Genomic DNA, 22,095 nt, shown 5'->3' on the forward strand with positions numbered 1-22,095 from the left:
TTACTCAGACTACTATGAATGTTTTTTTTTTGTCTGGTCTTTCAAGCAACTGCTAATCCAATTATAGTATAGTCGCTACTTCTGCCTTCAGCAGACTCATTCAATAATGCACCAACCCAGTCTCTGGCACAGGAGTCTGACTTTCTGCTTTCACCCTACCTTCATTCACTGAAACCTCTCACGTTAGCATGGAAACAATAAACAAAAGCTGGACCATATTTGGTGCCCTTCTTCTGTCGTTAGGCATGTGATTGGTTGTTGAAGGGTGTATTGGGATTGTGTGCTGGGACAGATTGTCCTCACAAAAAGAGGCTTTGAAACCCCTTTGGTCCCAATGGTCAAATGTTGGTAATCAAGGGTCTTTTCACGTGTTTTTTGGCAGAATCTCAAGCCTCTTGTCTCCCTTTTTTACGATCCATAACAGCTACACAATTATCCTGGCTTGGGTTTGGCAGCTGTTCGTACACACTCTAAGTGTGGTTGTGGTTCTTTGGTTTGAGAAGGGCTTTGGAGAGCTGAGGCCTGATGGCAAGTCCACTGGGGGTTTAGTTTGTAGAAATCCATGTGAATATTGTTGACTCGCATTCACACATGGGACAATTATGCATCTACGAACACACAGCTAACATCAAAAACCCCACACAAGAGCACACTGGGGAAGTCAAGTCAGTGCAATAAGGATGGATTTAGCCTACTTACAAGCTTAGAGAGAGAAATACAATCAAGAGTAAGTGCGCAGATGAAGAAACAGTTCACGCTGTGTGGACCTCTAACCTCCCTCCTCCTAATTCTTTGTGGAGACAGTAGTAGTTCTTACTTCATAAGACAGAGACCTTTCACAGCATCAACATCCCAGAGCACATGTGGAGCTCTTCCTGTTTTACTGCTCCTTGTCTTCAAATGGAACAGAACGTAGCACAATCTTACAGGATACAAGAGGGTAGCAGTTAATAGGATACAACACCTTGCATGCTCTGCCCACTTCCGTTACATGTTAGACGTTACAATCTAACCTGTGTTGAAACCACCGTGTAGGGATGTACTGGTCAGAATGACGGAGAGATCAGACCAACAGCTCATTTCCCTCCATTTAGAGTGTTGTGTGTCTCGCATACTGTGGAAAGGAAATGATCCGCTTGTTGTGTGTCTGTCAGCGGAGAATAGTGCTAAGTCAGACGTCTGCAGGAAAGCACATGAAGATGATCTGAGAGAGAAAGCCAGAGAGAGAGAGACAGTGAAAAAGAGAGAGAAACAAACAATGAAAAAGAGACAGTGAAACAGAGAGACTGAGAGAGACAGACAGACAGACAGAGAGACAGACAGACAGACAGACAGACAGACAGAGAGAGAGACAGAAATACAGAGTAAAAGAGAGAGAGAGTAGAGTTGTGTAGGCAGACACAGCTCCGGTGCTTGGGCAGTACAGCATGTGTTTTGTATAGAAAGCAACTTCTGAGAGATTTGTGACATCTGTGGTTACTAGCAGGCCTGCTTTATGAATGGAGGAGTCAAGAGTGCACACAGTAGAGGGCGGAAAATGTCCACTTTGCACTTTCGTTCATTTCAATTCATTATTCAGTGTCAACTGATGGAGACTCTATCGAATTAAAAAGCCATAGTGGAAATTCTCTGGCAACACTCTACCTTATCTGGCAGTAGCTTAGATCATAGTTCACCACAAATGAGGCAGCTTCAGCTTGTTAGTTAGTGGCTTTGACTCTTGCTTACGTAATTGAAAACCCTGCAATTGTTATATCCTTTTTAAATGAGGAAGTGACAAAGATACTAACTTTAAAATCTATTTGAATGAATGAATGAATAGCCAGCTACTCCTGGAGCATACTGACATTGCCCGAGTTATCCGACAACCGTTGCCTCCCTCACTGTGTCTCGGCAGCTCCACATTGTCAGTGCAAACCCAGGTCCTGACAGACATTTTTTAAGGTTTCTGGAATGGGTTTGGATCAATTAAACTCCATTTCCCTCCGCTGAAAGTGTCGGTGGTGCATAAACGGCCCAGTAAGATGGATGGTGATGGGGCTTTCAGATACACAACATGGTGGCTAGGAGCCTGGCCCTTCTGCATGATCACACCCCATGGAATCCAATAATTCAAATCAATTCCCGACACTTTTTTGTTTCTTTCTGTCTCTAGTCTCCCAACACAAGGCAAGCTCACTTTTCACACTGATTAAGTCATTTGTCATGGTACCAGACTATGGCCACAATAGACCAATTGAATTAGCATATAATCTGTAGCTTTTTAGTGCACTAGAAAGACTCCAATCACAACAAAATCAGTTTTTGAGCAAACGTCTGCCATTCCTGCTTCACATCACACTGTGTCACCAGGCTGAAGCAACACTATAGAAAACATATATACTGGTTACTGACGTAGTACCTTCGCCGCTTGGGGTCATTTGAGAATAAACTTTCCCTGCACCTCAAAATCTCATTGATATTGAAGACCAGCCTTGAGTCTCACTGAAGAGGATGATGATGATGATAAGGCCAAGGACTTACTGAGAAGGTGTGCCTGTCATTAAACTGCATCCTTTCAAGGTCTGGCCAACTGCCAGGGTAGTGACATGTGCCTGTTGGTCTGAAAGTGTGTGCTTTTGTATAGTGTATGTTTGTGCGTCCGCAAGTGTGTGCCTAGTTGTACAAGTCTGTATGTATGTACAGTATGTGTGTGTGCGTGAGTGTATGTGGTGTGTGTGTGTGTGTGTGTGTGTGTGAGAGAGAGATGGTAGGGCTTAAGAGATTAGACCCGCCCCTGGCCGCGGCAGAGACAGACGACCCCTGGGTGGAGCGCTCTCTCTGCGGGAAGGATTCGTCTTCAATGCCCCGCCATTTGCATGGCTCCCCGTCCTGCTCAGGGAATTAGGCTTTTGTGTGCGCAAATCGAGGTGAGCTGTTCCATCCAGCACTGCTCATTTTTGAGACAGACAATGGAGCTCAGGATTTAGGACAGTTGGCAGTAACGAAGGAGACACGGCTCTCTAAGTAGCTAATTTGCTCACACACAACCACATGACACCACTGCTTCGCAGCAAGGTAAGAGGAACCTAGGACAGGTGTCGCATAGTTTTCGGTATCCGTGAGCTTTTCTGTGTCACCACATGCTATTGTACTTCAGTGGAATTCAGTTGAGCAGCGTGTATAACCCTCTCAAGGCCTAAAATGGATACTCTTGTCTTATTTTATGACGTTAAAGTGTTCCATTTGGTTTAAATTAATCTGTCGCCTAATGTTGGATTCATTTATTTAATCCAATAATGTGATAAATAGAGAAGGTACTGTGATTAATATTTTTTTTGTGTGTGATATATTTACTCAACCACTTTCCATTTCATTGTACAGGTTTACAGTTTTATTTCCAGAAATGTATTTGTACACATGCTTATTGTATAAAAAAAAGAAGTTTACTTGCATTTTTGTCTGCGGGCATTTTTGTCTGCATTTGACACATGGTGTCAAGTGTTGGTCTGTCAGCCAATAATTACAGTTACTTGTACTGGAGAGATCCTTAGTTATTAATGGGGGGTTGGGATGTGTAAGTACCAATGCTTGTTATTGCTCTCCAATAGAGAACACTTAGCTTGATATCTTCACAGGACAGATGTGCCATAAAGTAATTGAAAAGAGAGCTCTGTCCTTTCAGAGTATAGGCCTTTTATGACCTTTGCCTGTTACTCAATGAATCATGCTTGTGCTTGAAATGACACTCATTCTTCCATACTTCAATAAACACACGCTTTTGTGTGGGGGTGTATAGCATGTTAGGCAACTTGAATGTGTGACTATTGGATTGAAAGGTCATCTTGGTGAAACGTTATCACAGATTAACTCAGTGGAAATATATTCCATAAAAAAAACAATTTACTCCATGGCTGAGATTTGATAAAGCTGGTTCTGCAGCACTGTGAGGTTTGACAGCGTCATCCAATGGTAGCTTTATCAGTTAGAGACATCTTAAGTGAGCAAAGCCCTTTAGCTCATCCATAGGGTAATGCACCATAACAGAAATGTCCACAGCAGATATCGGTTTAAATCATCAACTCAAATCAGTCAGATCTGGACCATGAAACAGGTCTATTAAAAATAATACCAGCACATTCTTGGTGATTCACATCCACATAACTATAGGTTAACTAAGTGTCACTTTACCTTCTTTCATTAGTGAAAATGTGCTTTAAGTACTTTTTCTAAAAGATATGTCTCCCACCTACAGCCAAACCACTCACTTGCTGTAAATGTTGTTATGGGGTGGTAGTGATTAGTGCCACCATATATTAGCAATGTAATGAAAACTGTGACAGGTATGCCACATTCTCTCATGGCTTTTAGTGTTGATTTATCGTCCATGTACGATATCCTTAAACAACATTCAAAGTGTCTGCTGAGTTTCTGTTTATGTGATTCATTTGTTGGCCTACGGCCCGAACGCATGCACTGAATCAATGGTGCTATTGATATTCAGGTCAGTCAGGGGGCATACACTGCGTGACCCTAAAGAATTGTGTTGACTGGTGGGCCTGGATAAATGGCTTACATTAGCATGACAAGTGGCTGGTGAGAGTGACACAAAGAGCAATGCATGACTGGACTCTCCGCAACAGGATTACATCATGGATCCAGTCTTTATCAGCTGCATGGGGCACTGTCTGCTGTTCCTGACAGAACACTGAACGCTCTGGGGCAAACCATGCCTTAAGACACACACTTTCAATCATGTCTGATGGACATTCCCTTCATTAACCTTATCGTTATGAAGGTGTCAGTAAAGTCAATCATGTTCTACCATCCATAGTTCATCATTTACATTTAGTCATTTAGCAGACGCTCTTATCCAGAGCGACTTACAGTAAGTACAGGGACATTCCCCCGAGGCAAGTAGGGTGAAGTGCCTGATTACTAGACCAATTCCCTAACCGCTCAGCCACCTGACTCCCATATGATTTAAAGCTGTTACTTTAACAGGTGTTTCTGTTCTCCTCCACTCTTTTCCCTTGGTTCATGTCAAGCTATAGCTTTTTGATATTGTTCTGCTGTTGGTTCAGCAGGAAGGTGAGATTGTGGTATTCTGAGATTGTACACTTCAGTCCTTGAAACCCAGCCACCAAGCCATTATTGACAGAAACATTCTCTGCGAGTGTTTTTGTCTCCGGTAGTGAGTGGCTCGCTGGGAGCCACAGGGAGTCTAATCAAAGCTGGAAGGTTCTTTCTGCGTCTGAAGGTGTGGCTTGGCTGTTTTGTTTCCTGTCTAAAACAGTTGGGTGGCCTAGGTCTAGTTCTCCTCTGTAAAATCATTTTGTCTGCCCTCTGGGACGCCCAACCTGATGGCTGTCGGCACAAAGGAACACCTACCCAGGGCTCATGGAGCCATAGTAGGTTGGAAATAGAGTAGTATACCATGTTTCAATTCTGAGCAGATGTGTGTGAAGTGGCTGACCATATATTCCTTGGCTCATATTAGATGCATATATCAATGATTTGGGGATAAATTATTCATGGGAAGACTGGCTATAGCACTGCTTGTTACTCGTGCTACAACAATGATTCAGCATGAAGCTACAATTGGTGACTTGCTATAGCAAAACACTGTGAGGGAATTCTATAAGCATGATCCACCAGATTGTGAGATGAATTGATGAGGAATGCTTTAAGGCCAGACTGGTAATAACACCACAGTCTCAGGCTGGCTTGGAGGTTTACCAATCAGCATTTTTTCTTATTTCAATTCAATCAATATTTAGTCCCATTTATTATCCCAAATCATAAATCTTCCGTTTATTAGTAAATTATTGGAAAAGACAGTATTAGTCCAATTAAATTCCTTTCTTGAAGAAAATAACATCTTGGAAGTCTCTCAGTCAGGTTTCAGAAAATATCACAGTACTGAAACTGCTCTCACCAAAATAATTAGCGACCTCAGACTAAACTCTGATGCAAATAAAGTCTCTATCCTTATCCTGTTAGATCTCAGTGCAGCATTTGATACCATTGATCACGGCATCCTAATCAATAGACTGGAAAAGCTTATTGGGTTCACGGGATAGTGTATTGAACTGGATGAAATCATATATCAGAGGAAGGAAGTTTTATGTTAGTTTCGGAGACAATATGTCTAAGAAACATGAGAACTGCTTTGGGGGTTGTTCAAGGAAGCTGCTTAGGTCCATTACTTTTTTCTGTTTATATGTTACCACTCGGCAACATAATCAGAGAACATAAGATTTCCATAGCGGATGACACACAATTGTATATATCCGCTGAACCCAACAATGCAACAGCCATAAATTCCAACTGCAGCAATAAACAAATGGATGAATGATAACTTTCTTAAATTAAATGAACACAAAACTGAAGTCCTACTATGTGGCCCCAAATCCAAAAGAGACATGCTAACTAAGAATCTAGGAGGTTTAACCCGCTGGTTTAAACCATGATGTCTTGGTGTAGTCCTGGACTCAGATTTGAATTTAAACTCTCACATTAATAAAGTAACCAAAACAGATTTCTTTTACCTCAGGAATATAGCGACCATTCATAAACCAAAATGATGCAGAGAAGCTAATTCATGCTTTTATATCCAGCCGGCTGGACAACTGTAACGCACTTTCCGCTGGTCTTCCCCCAAAAAACACTGAAAGACTAATGCTCATTCAAAACTCAGCTAGATTATTAACCAAAACTATCAGGAGAGAACACATTCGTCCTGTCCTAGCTACTTTACACTGGCTCCCTGTTACATTCAGAATTGACAAGGTCCTTTTCCTCACATACTTCTCTAAACGGACAAGGACCTAGTTACATTGCTAGATAGTCCAGGCAAATTAACGTTTTACGACAGACTAATTGTAAAAAAAATATTTTTTCAGCATAGATCATTTCTATGAGGTGTCCAGAACAACATACTAAAAGTCCAAAGAAATCCTAGTTGTGGAAATATGTTTAATTCTCATCAATCCGAAATGTGTGCCAATAAGGCCAGGCAACATTACACCCCAATGGGGCTATTGTTCTCCTTTACTCCTATCAAAATGAAACGTTACACAATGAAACTACCCATGAAAAGTAAACATTTTTGTATTACAAGTTTCTTTGAAAATGAATTTTAATATGCAAATGAGCTATACACTAATCGAATATTCCCCAAATACACCCAAATACGCTTAATTTTTTCCTTTACTCCTACCACAATAAAACTCAACAGAGTAAAAGTATACATGAAAAGTAACTTCTTTTGTATTACAAGTTTCTTTTGAAATTAGATTGAATATGCACATGAGCTCCACACTTATTGAATATGTCCTAATTTGCATAGGCAGAAACACCATTCATATGTATGACAAATACATCGGCCCAATCTTCATCCAATCATCCTACTGCCAATGGGTGATGGCAGTGCTGCTTTTAGACAGGATTAGACATGGACTGACTTCATGCAGCGCTGCAGCCGGCTGCAGGCGGCTGACTTGAAACAGTGAATTCTGGTTTGACTTTTTGTCCGACTTGAGATGGCGCCTAGGCTAGGTCACTGTGACGTAGCCATCAAAGTATCGATTCGAGAACTGCCAGCTGTGTAGCCGAGCGCATTTTCTCAAGAGCAACTGCACGGGTTCTAATGACGACACAGCTATTTCATGATTGGCCAGACTCACACACGACAACTTTGACGCGTGTTTTGTAATTATTCTGATACCTTCAGTTTCGCCAAATCCGGACCAAACAGTTTAATTGAATTAAAATTGTGTTGAAGAAAGGGTTTTAGTCCGCCTCTTCACTAACGGAAAGACGAAGTTTAATAAAAATAAAGTAAAGTAAGCAAACAGCGCTTGATCTGCCATGACTGACGTCAACGCAGAAAACCACGAGAAGCTGGAATGTCCGACTTCACAGAGCCGTTTTCAACTCCTCCCCGACTGCAAGTCCATGTCGAACGCACCTGTTGTCTCAAACAGGCTTCATTGAGAGGTGAGTATCACGTGTCATCATGTGTCAAGAGTATGGAACGCCAATTGTGCCAAAACGTCTGAATTCTCGAGACGCGCGTGATAGTTACCGCTCAATGAAGCCCACAAACTTGCTAAAAAATGAGTAAACAAACGTCTTTGCAGAGCTTTTTTTCTCAGGGGAAAAGGCCCGCATAGAAGGAGAGAATCCGGATATTTTTTCAGAATAAAACATCTTTCAGACTCTGATAATCAATTAAAAGGAAATAATGTTATTATTATTTTTTCTGTGCGGCCCGGTACCAAATGACCCACGGACCGGTACCGGTCTGCGGACCAGTGGTTGGGGAACGCTGAGCTAGAACAATGCGATCATCAGAAGCAGTCATAAGAAGATTGGCGATGCAGCCTTTGTCAATTACGCCCCAAAACTATGGAAAACATTACCATAAATATTAGGGAATCAAATCAAATCAAATTTATTTGTATAGCCCTTTTTACACGCAAGCATGAGGTCTGAGCTTGGGTTTTGTTTAGTTTTCTTATATTTTGACATTTTTATTTATATTGGGAAACCACAAAGACTGTGGCTCGAGATACCCCAAAGACTGTGGCTCGAGATACCGCAAAGACTGCGGCCTGTGTTCAGAAGGGTTTTATTATTGCTTGTAGGCCTATTACTTAGATATCAGTGTTGGGGGTAATCAAATCTGATTACAGTAACACAGTAATGTAACGCATTACTGTTGATAACTTCAGTAATCGCATTACAGTTAGTAATACAAAAATGTGTCTTGCGTTACTTGCGTTACTTGCATTACTGCGATCTGCATATCGGGAGGAGAAAAAAATAATATCAAACTTCCCTTTACAGTAGGCTACGTGTGTTTGCTTAACACTCGTCAGTTGACTTAGCCCCAGAGTTCAGGAGGCGAAAAAAGAACGGCAGATCTGCCCTTCTTGTTTCGCCTCCTGAACTCGAGCCGCTTAGGACATCTTTTGAGGGATGGATGTATGCACATTACTTCGTATTAGTTGCGCGAAAGGACAAAAATGTAACTGCACAATGTACATTGTGCCCACGCCAAAAACACCTTTTCACCGCCGCGAACACAACCTCTAATCTGTCAAAGCATCTTCAATGGCAACATGCTAACTCATGACTATAGCATAGGATCCCCGAACCCTGAGTGACACTGACGCCGATAAAAGGTTGCCGTTGCCATTGTTGCCGACACCAGCCAAGCAGCCACGACTTGACTTTCAACATCAGCAGGTTACCAAAGCAGAGATAAACAGGCTTGTAGCAGCATACATAGTAGAGGAAATGTTGCCATTTAAAGTTTTAAGCATTATTTTATTTGGAGACATTTTGCTTACTGCCAGTTCTGTAGCCTTGTTGTTATGCTTGACAACTTTTAGGTTGATTCTCACAACTTTTTTTGTCAGCTTTGTGGTATTAAAAAGCATAAAAGAGAGATCTGTTCTCATTATAATAAGTATGAGTTGATTTGTGCATATATATTGTTATTTGGCAAGTGCATCTCAGGTGATGTCACTGAGTAATCCAAAAGTAATGTAACTAGTAGTGTAGTGAGTTTCAGCAGTGAGTAATCTAGTAAAGTAAAGCATAACTTTTTTTTAAGTAACTAGTATGTATAATCTATTACTTTTTTTGAGTAACTACCCCAACACTGCTTATAATATTGTTTTTATTGATGTTATGTAAAGCACCTTGAGCTGCAATTCTTGTATGAAATGTGCTATATAAATAAAGTCTTATTATTATTATCCCCCGGCAGCGTTGACAGATGAGACAGCAGGTTCAGTAAGGTAGGATATGATATTTGGCCGTCTCAAGTCATCAGCTTTTCAGTTTAATTTCCTATAATTATTCTCATTAACGTGAGACACACATTAATTAACACTCAAAAAAACAAACAAATGCACAGATCTGTAGGGAGCCTCAAGTGATCAAATAGTTCCTCCTTTTGTTCTGGAAGTACACACTACATACGTCTTCCTATGAGAAGGCACCCCGGTGACCTGTAGTGATTCTCACAGTTTTCCTGATTAAAAACCAAGCCAGTGTTAACCTCATCTTGGCTTTGTCCATCTGGATTAAGTCCAATCTGCTCTTAATCATTGGTGCTGGCGGTGTGGGTGGGCGCTGAAGAGAGGACAAGGAGGAGGAAGGAGAGATCAACATCCCCTCCATCCTGTTTGTGAGGTTTACCACTACTCTCTCTCCTTTCTTCCCCCCACCCCCCCGTTCCTCCTTGGCTTTGACCCGGGTGATAAGACATTACGACTCCAACTCTATTATGCAGCTGGGATCAGACCAAGCGTAGAAAAGGGTTTGGTGGGGGCTTCTCTCCTTTACTCTCCCTATGTGCTAGAATCATGCCCTAGCCCCCCTAGGGGGCTACCGTTCAACCATGCTTGGAGATATTGGTCACACAATGCTCAATCACATTGCACTCTTCTTTATATCTTCTTTATATATTTATCGATATAATTGTTTTTACATTGTATAGTAGAGGTTAGAATTATTTAGATACTGTCGTAATTGTTCTACATTTAATATTTTCTATGTCTTATATTTAACTCTTATTTGTTTACCGTATGCACCTTCCTGCCATAGTGAATTCCTTGTTTATGCAAACTTATAAAGCTGATTCTGATTCTCAAGTGCAGAGGTGAAAATGTATGTGTGATTTTAGCATCTTCTGATTTCACACAGCAAAAGGAAAAATGTCTGTAGAATATTTCAATTCTATATTTTTTGTTGATGTCAGACCTCAAGCAATTAAAATGGCTGTCCTGTGTCAGACTGTGGTAATTGATAGTGCGTTAGCGAGGGACTTTTTTTGAAGTCTGCTCTGCTGGTGATTGAGTGTGCTAATTGAGCGAGGAGCTCTTGTCATCTCATTCTGACTGGAAAATAGGAGAATTAACTGTGACATGTTAATATTGATTATTTGTGGCAGGGCTCTGTCTTTGGCCAGTCTGTTTTTATGTAAGATTAATGTATTCATTTAGCAGATGCTTTTATCCAAAGGGTTATCCTGAGCTACATACATGAGCTTCATACATGAGCTACAAAAAAACTATATTTTATTTGTAATCTTACAGTTAGTTACTGTATATGCCATGGAGATCTGATGTCTAAACTCTTCTCTTGACTAATAGGTCAACCTCCATGTCCTTCCACTAATCTACTAAGTGCCCCTATTAAGTGCATTCATGATTCATAACTTACAGTCATAATTCCTTCATAATAAATAAACCAGTTTCCTATTGAAGAGCACAGAGGAGAGAGTTTTGTCCTTGGGAGCTGTGTTTCATAAGACCACATAATTTTGCTTTCTTTAGCTGACCACTGTTTACAGCAATAATGCCATTCCAGGTTACAATTTAATGTTTGCATAGTTTTTCTTCACATGCACAAAAGGCCCCTTAGCACAACTGTTCCCTTAGAAAGGTGTTGCTAGGATACGGACAGCGTGCAGATGAAATCCCCTCTGTTTTACTGCTACATTATGTCTGTGTAAGCTTATCTCTCTGTTTCATCTCTCTCTCTCTTTCTCTCTCTCTCTCTCTCTCTCTCTCTCTCTCTCTCTCTCTTTCTGTCGATTATCACATGCCCATCTTTTGTTACAGTCAGTTCACTGTAATGACTTTCTGGTGATTACTGAGATTTCAATCCCGATGTCACACCTCACTGTGTCCGCTAATACCCCAGACTCTTACAATCAATATCAAGATCACACTGTTGTACCATTAAACTCAAACTTGACACTACAGTTTATTACTAATCCAACCTAACTTGTGAAAATCAATATCAAATTTGTTGTTGTTGATTGTTGCTTGATTTTTGCATTAACAGATACAGAATTTCCCATCTTTAAATTGAACTTGTTATGACACAGATTTGGACATTATACTTGATGGAGTCAGTCCAGGACTTGGCAAATGTCAACGAATTTTGGATACCCTGATGCCAGTACTGTGCATCACAACAACGCCAGTTATTTTCCAGTTGTACTGTTGGTGTAATCCATTAGCTATCGGCTAGAAGCCCCGGAGAGTCTGTGTAAGCCTGGTGAGTGACTGGTGATCAACATCATTACCTCCTGCTTGTCTCTCCCTACGGCTCTCCTCCCGAGAGACACACGGAGCTCCCTCCGCCCCATATCCCCCACCTCCCCTCCTCCCTCTCCTCCCCCTTCTACTCTCCTCCTCCCCTCCCCCGCCCGCTCCTTCTACAGACAAGTGTGCTTCACAAACAGCTGTTGCGTGCCATTTCCTCTTTCTCATCCTGCATCTGAGATGTCATGTTCAAGCCTGGCCTGGTCAGGTCTGGAGGGCAAGCAGCATTCAGCCACAGCCAATTCACTTAAATCTATTATACACAAACAGTGCCCTGGGTTGCTCATGACAACCGTTGACTTGTCAATCATTATGTGTCAACCTGTTAGTGGGAGCCAGTCCCATGGTGAGGTGCCTGGGAGGCTGACATGAGCACAGCGTCTGTCACTGCCGTGCTGCCTGCTCATGGATGCTATACTGTGAGTTGTGTGGCCAGGCACTCTCTCATGCAGTCTCCACATATTGGGTTTGAGTCAAGTACAGTACAGCATGTTTGGTATGTACGCTCTGTGTGGGAGAGCAGCTATTCTTGGTGTTGTATTGCAAGCGTTCACAGTCGAACCTGATGAACTCGGATTCTGCTTCCTTGTTGTTCAAGAAAACTGTAGATATTGTGAGCGAGAGGAGGTGAAAGGATACGTCTTGATTTGATGATTCTCTGATTGTGTGGTTGCTTTGTCTGCTGTAAAACATGCAGATCAGCTGTTCCTTCATTTCTCCGCTCCCTGATTCTGTTGCGACTCATTTGATGAGTCACAGGAGGCGTTACTGTGGTTCATCAAGTAGCTCACACGTCACTGTCACAACACCAACAGAATAGTAATTCGGGTCAAAATATTGATAATGCTCAAGGTTTTCAACTTTAGCTTTAAAAAGGTTGTAGCGTCCGTACATCCTCTTCTCGTAAGTACATTACATGGATGTTAATGCTCTTAGCAACTTAGCTAAATGAATCCAAAGGGCTCTTTTAGGATACAAATGAGCTTATGGTTCCATGTCTGGCATTACTTTATTTGTACTCTCTCTTTCCCTCCCTCCCTCTCTCTCGTCATTCTCTTTCTCTCTCTCTATCCCTCTCTTTCCCTCTGTCTCTCTCTGTATAGGGTCTCCTGCTGATGTTCCACTAGCTGTGGTTCTAAGCACAAGTAGACAGAGCACAATGCTGAACATCCCTGTTCACCTTCTGGGTCTGGGTCTGGCTCTAGCGCTCTCCTCCACGGGTGAGTACTCGGGTTGCTCAATAACAAAGATGTTTGTCAAAATACTTTTAATATTAACTCATGTTGGGTCAAAATAATCTCTCTTTTCTGGGCATCCAGTTGTAATTTTGAAACCAAAACAAGTTCAAATCCATAGGGTGATTTTTTTTCTTCTTTCGATTTTCATAAAATTCAATTGCCATATCCAAACTAAGTTTTGAAGGCTTGCAAAATGTTTTGATAGACTGAAAAAAATGAACACGTTAACATCATTGCTAAACAAACAGTTAGCAAACATTATTGTGTATTTGAGGTTTAGTTCTTCACAACTGCAGCACAGCAACTGCAGCACTCTTTTTACACATTTACAGAGTTTCAAATGTGTCACTGTTCTCCCAGTTTGTTTGTTTTCCAGATTTAAAGTCTGGTAAATAGTGATCTGAAAACTGCTGCTCATACTGTATGTTTACCCCCCCCCCCCCCCCCCCCCCAATTTTAACTTTATTACATTACATTTGCACTTTGACACAGCTGCGTCACTGTTGTGACCTTGCCTACCTTTTTGGAGTCTTGCGCAACATTAATTTTCAGCAAATAAAAACATTACGCAAGCCTTCCAATCTTATTTTAGATCTTGCGGAAGAACATTTTTTTTTTGATGGAAACCTTTCAAACTCGGTCTTTCCACCTTCCAAAGCTGCTTTTTGTGTTGCAAATCATGAGATTATGATATTCATCCCATGAAAATCCTTTCCATTTATTTTCTGTTGTGCTAAATTATGCCTGACTGCCATTTCAATGTCATTATGATGTTACCCAGCCAGGGCATTATTTTGCATGTCAGTTTTATTTTTTATGGACGAAGGGTTCCTATTTTTTGTCTTTCATCATTCCGTTTACATAGAACCTTATCACAGGATACTGCAGCAGTTTATGGTGATAACACACAAACCACCACTTGTACAGTGCTAAAACAGACCTGGCTGGGAAAAAAAACTCAAAACATGTTTTTTTTTTTGTCTTATGTGATCACCTCTCTCAGATTTGATTTCAACTGAACCGTAAAATGTGTGTTTGGACGGAGGATGTTTCTCTGGTTCCCAACGCAGCTCCTTTACGGATGGTGGAGATATAGTTTTGACACGAGGAAGTGTGTGAGTCACGACTGCCTCAACTTCACTGTAGGCAATGTCAAAAGAACATGGCCTGCCCAAAACATATCACACCCTCCTCTCCCCCTCCACCCCCCCCCCCAACCCCTTCTAACTCGCCTCTCCCCCCCCCCCCACCCTTCCACTCATCCCCTCACCCATCCACTCATTCCTCCACTCCTCAACCCCCCCCCCAAACACACACACCTCCTAATGCAGGGCTATGTATGGCTGCTCTTTCCTCAACTCAGCTGCCATCCGACCAACTAAAATGGAAAATGGAAATGGGTCGACCCCATAGCCAGGGGACACTGGCATCACATTTATGTTGAGGGCGTCAACCAACAAGGAGAGAGTCACATGGTTAATGTACCATTGTTACATAAACAGCATATTCAAGTAGGGGCGTCGGGCCAACATTTGGCATGTCCTGTTTTTGTTTGGTAAGAAATGATGACGACAGCTGCAATGGGTTGAGATATTTTTGTTCCTATGAGTACTATGGCTGTTCAACGCAACAATATGTGTGACGCTATATACTGATGCATCAAGTGATGAATCTCAATTTAGGATCAAAACCCAGTATCTCAAATCAGCTCTCTGCCTGCAGTACTAGGCTGCTGCCAGTGCTGTCATCCTATGGACAAACACTGGCCAAACAAATGTATGGAAGCATTAACAAAACATGTCAAAACTTACTGAAAACCTGATTCCCTTAGCTGGCAGTGCACAGTTGCCTAAACTTGCAGAGCAGTGCTGTACGTACGACACAGAGACACACAGATGAATGAGGACAGCAAAGGCTGACACGCAGGACAACATTATTTATGGAAACCCTGTATACAGATATGAACTTTTTGTAGTATTGCTGTGTTCACTTGCTGGTAGACATTGTATCCAATCATAAGACTTGTTGTTCCAAAATGATGTACACAATTACAAATAGTATAGAAAGTGCAGCAGAAGATCAAGGAGCAGAAGTGCTAATTTCTATCAGTATCTTGGTGGTCAGAGTCCAGGGAAAGTCTGTATTTACCAGCCACATCCCAAAGTAACCACCTCTCAGCTACCAGGCACAGAAGAGAACAAAGATAAAGCATACAGCAGTGCAAACTATAACACCTCAGTGAAAGGTTGTGTACTCAAGTTGTGTGAAGCTAGCTATTTTAGCTTAAATTCCAAACAATTAAAACCATAGTATCCCACCCCCTCCCTTCAAAGCCACTCCCACAAAACGATAGTAACGCGCATTGAGTGCAGGGGCAGAGTGCGCGCTGGTAGGTAGGTCAACTGATAGCCCGTCCAATCATTAGTCGTTTATTACAGTCTTGCAACGCCCACAGATGTCGGATTAATTTCAAATTACCGTCAAACCTTTATATGTATTGGTTGCTATCAAGATGTGAAGTTTATTTCGGCAAATATGACAAAAAGTGCTTCTCAACAAATTTGCCTATGCTGCCTTTAACCACAGTGCAACAGTACGATCACAGTTACAGGAGCTAGGTTGACTGTGCTGACATGCCTGTCTTGTTTTCTGTTTGTCTCCCAGCTGCATCCCTGTGTGGGGAGGGACCTGGCTTCTATGGAGGTAAGACATGCAGTCTGAATAACAACAACGCATTCATTTAGCAGAAGGTTTCATTCAAATCCACATACAGGGGGGGATTAAACCTGAGATCTCATGATTTGAAGACATGTGCTCTAACCACTGAGGTATACCCGGAGTCAGAGTCTCAAACCAAGAAGTGGAGTATCTGTCTCCCTGAACAGAGAGAGTTTAACGGAGGAGCAGTCGAACACGGACACTCTCGCAGCTCATATAGCGCGTTGCGGCATGCCTTACTGAACAAGACCTGAACACCTCAGCAATGTCGCTGGGGCACAGGGGGTCACCTGGCACGCGGCTCTGCTCCTGCATGGCTGTCTCGCGTGTGGGAGGTCACAGCCTTGAGGTGGAGGGGAAGCCGTGCATGATTTATAGTTGAGCTTCACGTCGTATTGAAATTAAGAGCTGGAGAGGGGCGGGGAGTGTGTGTGTGTGTGCAGAGTTGGGGGGTGGGGATTGTGTGTGTGTGTGGAGGGGGGGGGGGGGGCGCAGCTTCTTGTGCCTCTTCCACATTTGAGTCATTCATGAAGAATGGAGGGAATTTCCTCAGCATCTGGAAGGGTGAGCCAGCAGAGCACACAGGCTTCGCTGAGCTGGTGAAGAGCTCTTTGTTAGCCGCTTGGCCCTAGTGTGAGAGCAGCGAGTGGGGTTGAAAGAGAGATCAAAACTGACCAAAGCCTGTTTCTCACTCTGGGTCATGTAATGGATGAACTGCATGTGGACTTTTTATAGTTATTTTCCATTTGAAGACTGCTTGCCTTTCTGTGTCACAAACACATGCTTACACGCCTGCACATACACAACACAGATGGGGAAGTTGTATTCCATTTTTTTCCTGTTTTCCTCCTCCATCCTTGCCACATCGGTCCAGAAGACTAGAGAGTGTGCCAGGTTGTTCTTTCGACACTGTATATATATATAATAACTCTATCTCTAGCTCTCTCTCTCTCCCCATCCACTGACCTGGAAGGGTTCCCTTGCTTTAATTTAGCTATCCTGTATCTCATGCTCTCTGATCTGGTACACATACAATGCTGTAGACAAACAATGAAAGTGTGTCATGGCCGACTGGCCCACAGTGCCCACCCACCCTGCCATGCCATCCCCCCTCAGGGTGGTTGAGCCACAGGGTTATCTGGCTGTCAGCATGGCTCAGGAGTCTAGCATGGCTAGACTGACAGGATGGTCTTCTTTCAAGGTGTCTAGAGGACAGTCTTAATGAACGTGTCAGTGTGGAGGACCTGGTTCGTGTTTGCTGTAGCTATTCCTGGTCCTCTCACAGCAAGAGGAGAACAGATATGATTCATAGTTACTGTGAGTAATGCATATATGCGGTCAATACTGCATATGAAACTTCAATGGTAATTGTGGTCATTGTTTTTTTCCGAATGGTAGTGATATTATTGTACATGTGTTTTGTGTAGACTAGAGGAAATATAATGTATACTATAGCTGGTGTATGTTGTGGATGTTTTGTTTTCTACTGAAGGAAAGGAAATATATTGGAGGTTCATTCATGGATATATATATAAGGATGTTTTCAAGGGGAAGCTTGACCAGACAGGAGACCCTCCTCTCTAATTTACATTTAGCTTTTTCTCCGTCACAATAATTACCAGCCAGATGACAAACTCAGGAATTAACCAGAGCCACTTGTCACAACCAGGATTATTATTACCAGGATTGCTGAATTAGCTGCTTTCAGATGGATAATGATAGAGACTGTTGTTGAAATAACATCTATTATCAGACATCAAGCTGTAAAGCGTATTGAGATTGAAGCCCCAGTCACGTCTGTTGCTGGAAAACACACGTGCATTCTATAAACACACATTAACACACTCACACACTCACACACGCACACACACACACACACACTGACACGGCTGCAGAAGACCGGTTATGAGAAAGGTTGTCATGATGTTTGGACCGTTCATGCAGGGCTTCTTGATTTAGTCGTTCCTTCTGGGTGTAGGTGTACTTCTATGACTAGGGATTGTGTGTGTGTTTGTGTGTGTGTGCGGGGGGGGGGGGGGGGCTGTGTGGAGGATAGGGTACCCAATCCCTTCAACCAAGCCCGCTCTGGGTAGTGTACATACAGCAGACTGAATCACCACCAGGACACTGCACTGGCCCCTCATCTACCCCAGTCTCCAGCCCTTCATTCAGACTAACACTGTCCATCCCCAGTCATAACAGCTAACATAATTACATCCTGAGGTCTGGTGTAATAAGGTTAAACCACCAATGATACAGACTAAGCACAAGTAGTATAGCCTAAAGATGTTTGTCTCCACCATAGACTAACAGAGTTATGTCCTGTCAGACAGGCCTTTCCTCTGGCTGCTGTTTCCTGTCTCTATATGACTCTTCTGTTGGAGCTGTCACTCTCACACACAGTTGTTCTGCATGTATAGCTGCTGTATGTCTGTGGATGTTTTGTTTTCTATGGAAGGAAGTCAATTGGAGGTATCATACAGTAGCTGTGGCTTTTGCTCGGTGGTAAAGCATTTGACTGCTGATCAAGAGGTCACAGGTTCGAATCCCCCCTCAATGAAATGAAATTCAATGAAATGAATGAACAGCCATCAGAAATGTAGATGTGGATAATACATGGGATATGAGTGTGCTATACAAGTCTTATTAACATACATCCTTCTCAAACCATGCCATCTGCTACAAACCAATACATGAAGATAATTTTGTTTTGTTTTGTTTTATTTCTATTTTCGTATTTTTGGAGCCCAAAGGGTCCTTTTGTTGACTGTCTATCCAGTTTTATTTGTGATTTAGTTTGATAATGCATGACACGTCTTTTGTTTTGTTTTTTTGCTAATCCAGCCAGGAAGTATTTTGGCTATCTGCTCCAGTGTCAGCCATGTTGTACCCAAAGGCTGTGGTAATTATCACTGCAGAAGCTGGAGAAGCCTCAAGGATAAATATGTTCACTGTCCCACTTGGACAGTCACCAATTTGTATGTGTAAACAAATGAACATAAACACATCTGTCTCTCATGCAGCCTTGCTGGGACCCTGCTTTATCATGTACTGGATCTATTATGCATTCCAGACATTTGCAAAGGGACAAAATACACATAAATCAGAATATGATGGTTATATTACCCCCCCCCCCCCCCTCTAGTTCATTTAATGGATTGCAGTTTTAGTTTTGTATCGGAAGGAATAAATAGCAAGAAAAGTCATAGGACAAAAAAATGGAAACTGGAGCATAAAAAGGGTTGTTTTATAGTTTGAATTAATTATCCATTATCACAAAAATACATATTCACATCCAGAAAAATTATACCTAATACCTAGCTACTGAATAATTAATATTTCATTAGATGTTGATGCCAGGAAAGAAAGCAGGCTACTGGAATAGACGCCTGAACATTTAAAATTCAGATGAGACCAAAAGGCTCCGATTTTGTGTTCCAGTGTGACAATGTTGAATAGGTCCTGTGTTTCCTAATGAAGTCAGCCCAGAAGATGGGCTCTGTCTGCACACCCCAGAAAGAAGACCTCTGATTGGGTGTTTGTCTGTCTATGGGATGTGTGTGTTAGTCTGTGTATGCATGTGCCTGCGTGTTTTTGTGTGCGTGCGCGTGAGTGTGCGTTTGTGTGTGTGACTGCTGTGGACATGATTACTTTCTCCAAATTGTTTACCCTGCTTGGCTCGAGTCCCACAGTGCAGTGAGAGACAGGGAGAGTGGCAGACAGACAGACAGACAGACAATAAGAGGAGAGAGCCAGAGACTGGCCCCAGTTTACAGACATGGGTAGAGAGTGGAGTGTGAAGGAGAGAGACCCACAGAGGAGGGAGAGGGATGGGCACAGAGGCGTTTGGGAGAGGGGGCACACTGTGACAACAGGCATCTGATGCTGAGAGAGAGAGGAAGGCTAAGAGAAGGAGACAGAATAACAGAAGGAGAGAGAGAGAGAAGCAGAGATTAGAAAAATGGTGCAACATGAGACAGGACAGAAATAGAGAGAGAGAGAGAGAGAGAGAGAGAGAGATGGGGGCAGAGAGAGGGATAGAGAGGAGTAAGGAGAGCAGAAAAAGAGAGACATGGAAGAGACAATAAGAAAGGTGAGAGAGAGAAAGGGATGGAGCGAGAGAAAGGCAGGGAGAGTAATAGAATGAGAGGAAAGAGAGAGGGAAAGAGGAGTGTATCTCCAGGCACTGGGCTTCTGTGGCCTGTTTAACACTCCCCTCCACCATCTGTCACATCCAATACCAAACTGTGTACAGTATAGGACCAGTACTCATTCCACTGGGCTAGGCATGGCCTCTTGTTCCAACAATGCTCCATACGGTCACTGCTCCTGCACTCTCTCTCTTTATCTCTTTCTCTCTTTCTCTCTCTCTCTCTCTCTCTCTCTCTCTCTCTCTCTGCCTCTCTCTCTCTCTCTCTCTCTCTCTCTCTCTCTCTCTCTCTCTCTCTCTCTCTCTCTCTCTCTATTTCTGTATTCCACTTCCCCCCCTCTCTCTCTCGTGAACACTGTTACCCACTTAACGTGGCTACCATGCCCCATATGTGTCTGAGCGTGGCGTAGCTCTCTCAGGCATCAGTAGTTCTCGGTATCGGCATCCATGTTAGGCACTTACATATCCAGGGAACAGCACAGTGCCAGCTTCCTGTCTCTCAACAACCCTGTTGTCTTACGGCCTCGTGAAGTATCTCCTGTGAGCATCTGAAGTAGTCTTTGTGATGATTTCTGATGCTCTGGGAGGGGATCTTGAAAGCAGTGTATGCTTCTTGCAGGCAGGATATTGCAGAGAGCAGGGCCTTTTGTTCCTCCTGGGTTTCTAATGGTGGCAGACGGCATATCAATTTGACATTTTTAGGGGGTGGGTGGATTTCGGCTCCTTAGACAGACAATATAAGAGCAGGATATTACCATCTGAGAGAGTGCACTCAGTGGCATTGAGGTGTCAGCTGTACTCTGAGAGAAGCCTGAAGCCAGAATCCCCTTGCATCTGGACCTCCCCCCACACACACACACACAGACACAAACACGCCGTCTTTCGCTTTCTTTCTCTCTCTCTCTCTCTCTCTCTCTCTCTCTCTCTCTCTCCTCTCTCTCTGTCTCTCTCTCTCTTCCTCTCTCTCTCTCTCTCTCTCTCTCTCTCTCTCTCTCTCTCTCTCTCTCTCTCTCTCTCTTACTCACACACACACATACACACACACACACACATACTCACACAGGATCTGAGAGAATATTCTGCTCTCAGAAGCTGAGGAACATTTTGCCTCATTGGTTATTCATTGCCAGGCATTGTGGGTATGTCTTATTCATTTCAGTCCTGTGATGCCTGTCTTTTTTAATGACTAATTGAGGCTAATTATGATGGTGTGTTGGCGGTGTAAAAGGCAGTTCGAATTCAGCACTGCATTTTCATCAAGGAGAGCTCTCCGTGGATGCTGCACATTCTGATTGCTAGGCAGCTTGAGGATGATCGCATCTGAAGGGGTTACGATTATGCGAGGCGTATTGTTCGGTTCCAATTTAGGATATATGCGTTGGATAGTCACCTGAGACAGACAAAGTTGAGAGAGACATCGTCTTTGTTATCTTAATTATGAAGGAAATACCAGTGCTACTACGATCCAATCAGATCTCACAATGTGATGGCGTCGCGAGGAGACTAAACACCGAAAAGCTCCGTGGTTCTGTGAATAATCACCACCAGACAAAGTTGTTTACGTTTTCTGGTCAAATTGTTTGCGTGTGTGTGTGTGTTGTGTCGCAGGTCAGGGGCCGGTGTTTGAGGAGCAGCCTGTTGATACCATCTACCCCGAAGAGTCTCCTGAGGCCAAGATCACCATGAGCTGCCGCGCGCGAGCCAACCCACCTGCCACATACAAGTAACATATGCTCCCCCCCCCCCCCCCCCCACACACACACACACACATCCCCTTCACCCCCTGCTGTGCAAAGCATGGCACGGCCCGTCCCTCCTCTCTCGCCGTCCGTCCTTGTGCAGGGAGAGGAGCCTCCTGCTTAGGGCCAGGTCTGAAGGC

The 22,095-nt window shown here is 43.0% G+C and overlaps 1 protein-coding gene across 1 annotated transcript in view; it reads left to right on the top strand.

Annotated features, from left to right (window-relative positions):
- The window catches only part of LOC136941832 (contactin-1a-like), a 60,816-nt gene that overhangs the window by 15,651 nt on the left and 23,070 nt on the right, over positions 1 to 22,095 (top strand). Inside the window, 3 exon segments of the mRNA XM_067234452.1 lie at positions 13,214 to 13,330; positions 16,013 to 16,051; positions 21,825 to 21,939. Of these exon segments, the coding sequence (XP_067090553.1) occupies positions 13,270 to 13,330; positions 16,013 to 16,051; positions 21,825 to 21,939 (215 nt within the window). The 5' untranslated portion in view covers positions 13,214 to 13,269.

The sequence above is a fragment of the Osmerus mordax genome, chromosome 4 (genome assembly GCF_038355195.1).
Source record: "Osmerus mordax isolate fOsmMor3 chromosome 4, fOsmMor3.pri, whole genome shotgun sequence".
In the NCBI taxonomy this organism is placed as follows: Eukaryota; Metazoa; Chordata; class Actinopteri; order Osmeriformes; family Osmeridae; genus Osmerus; species Osmerus mordax.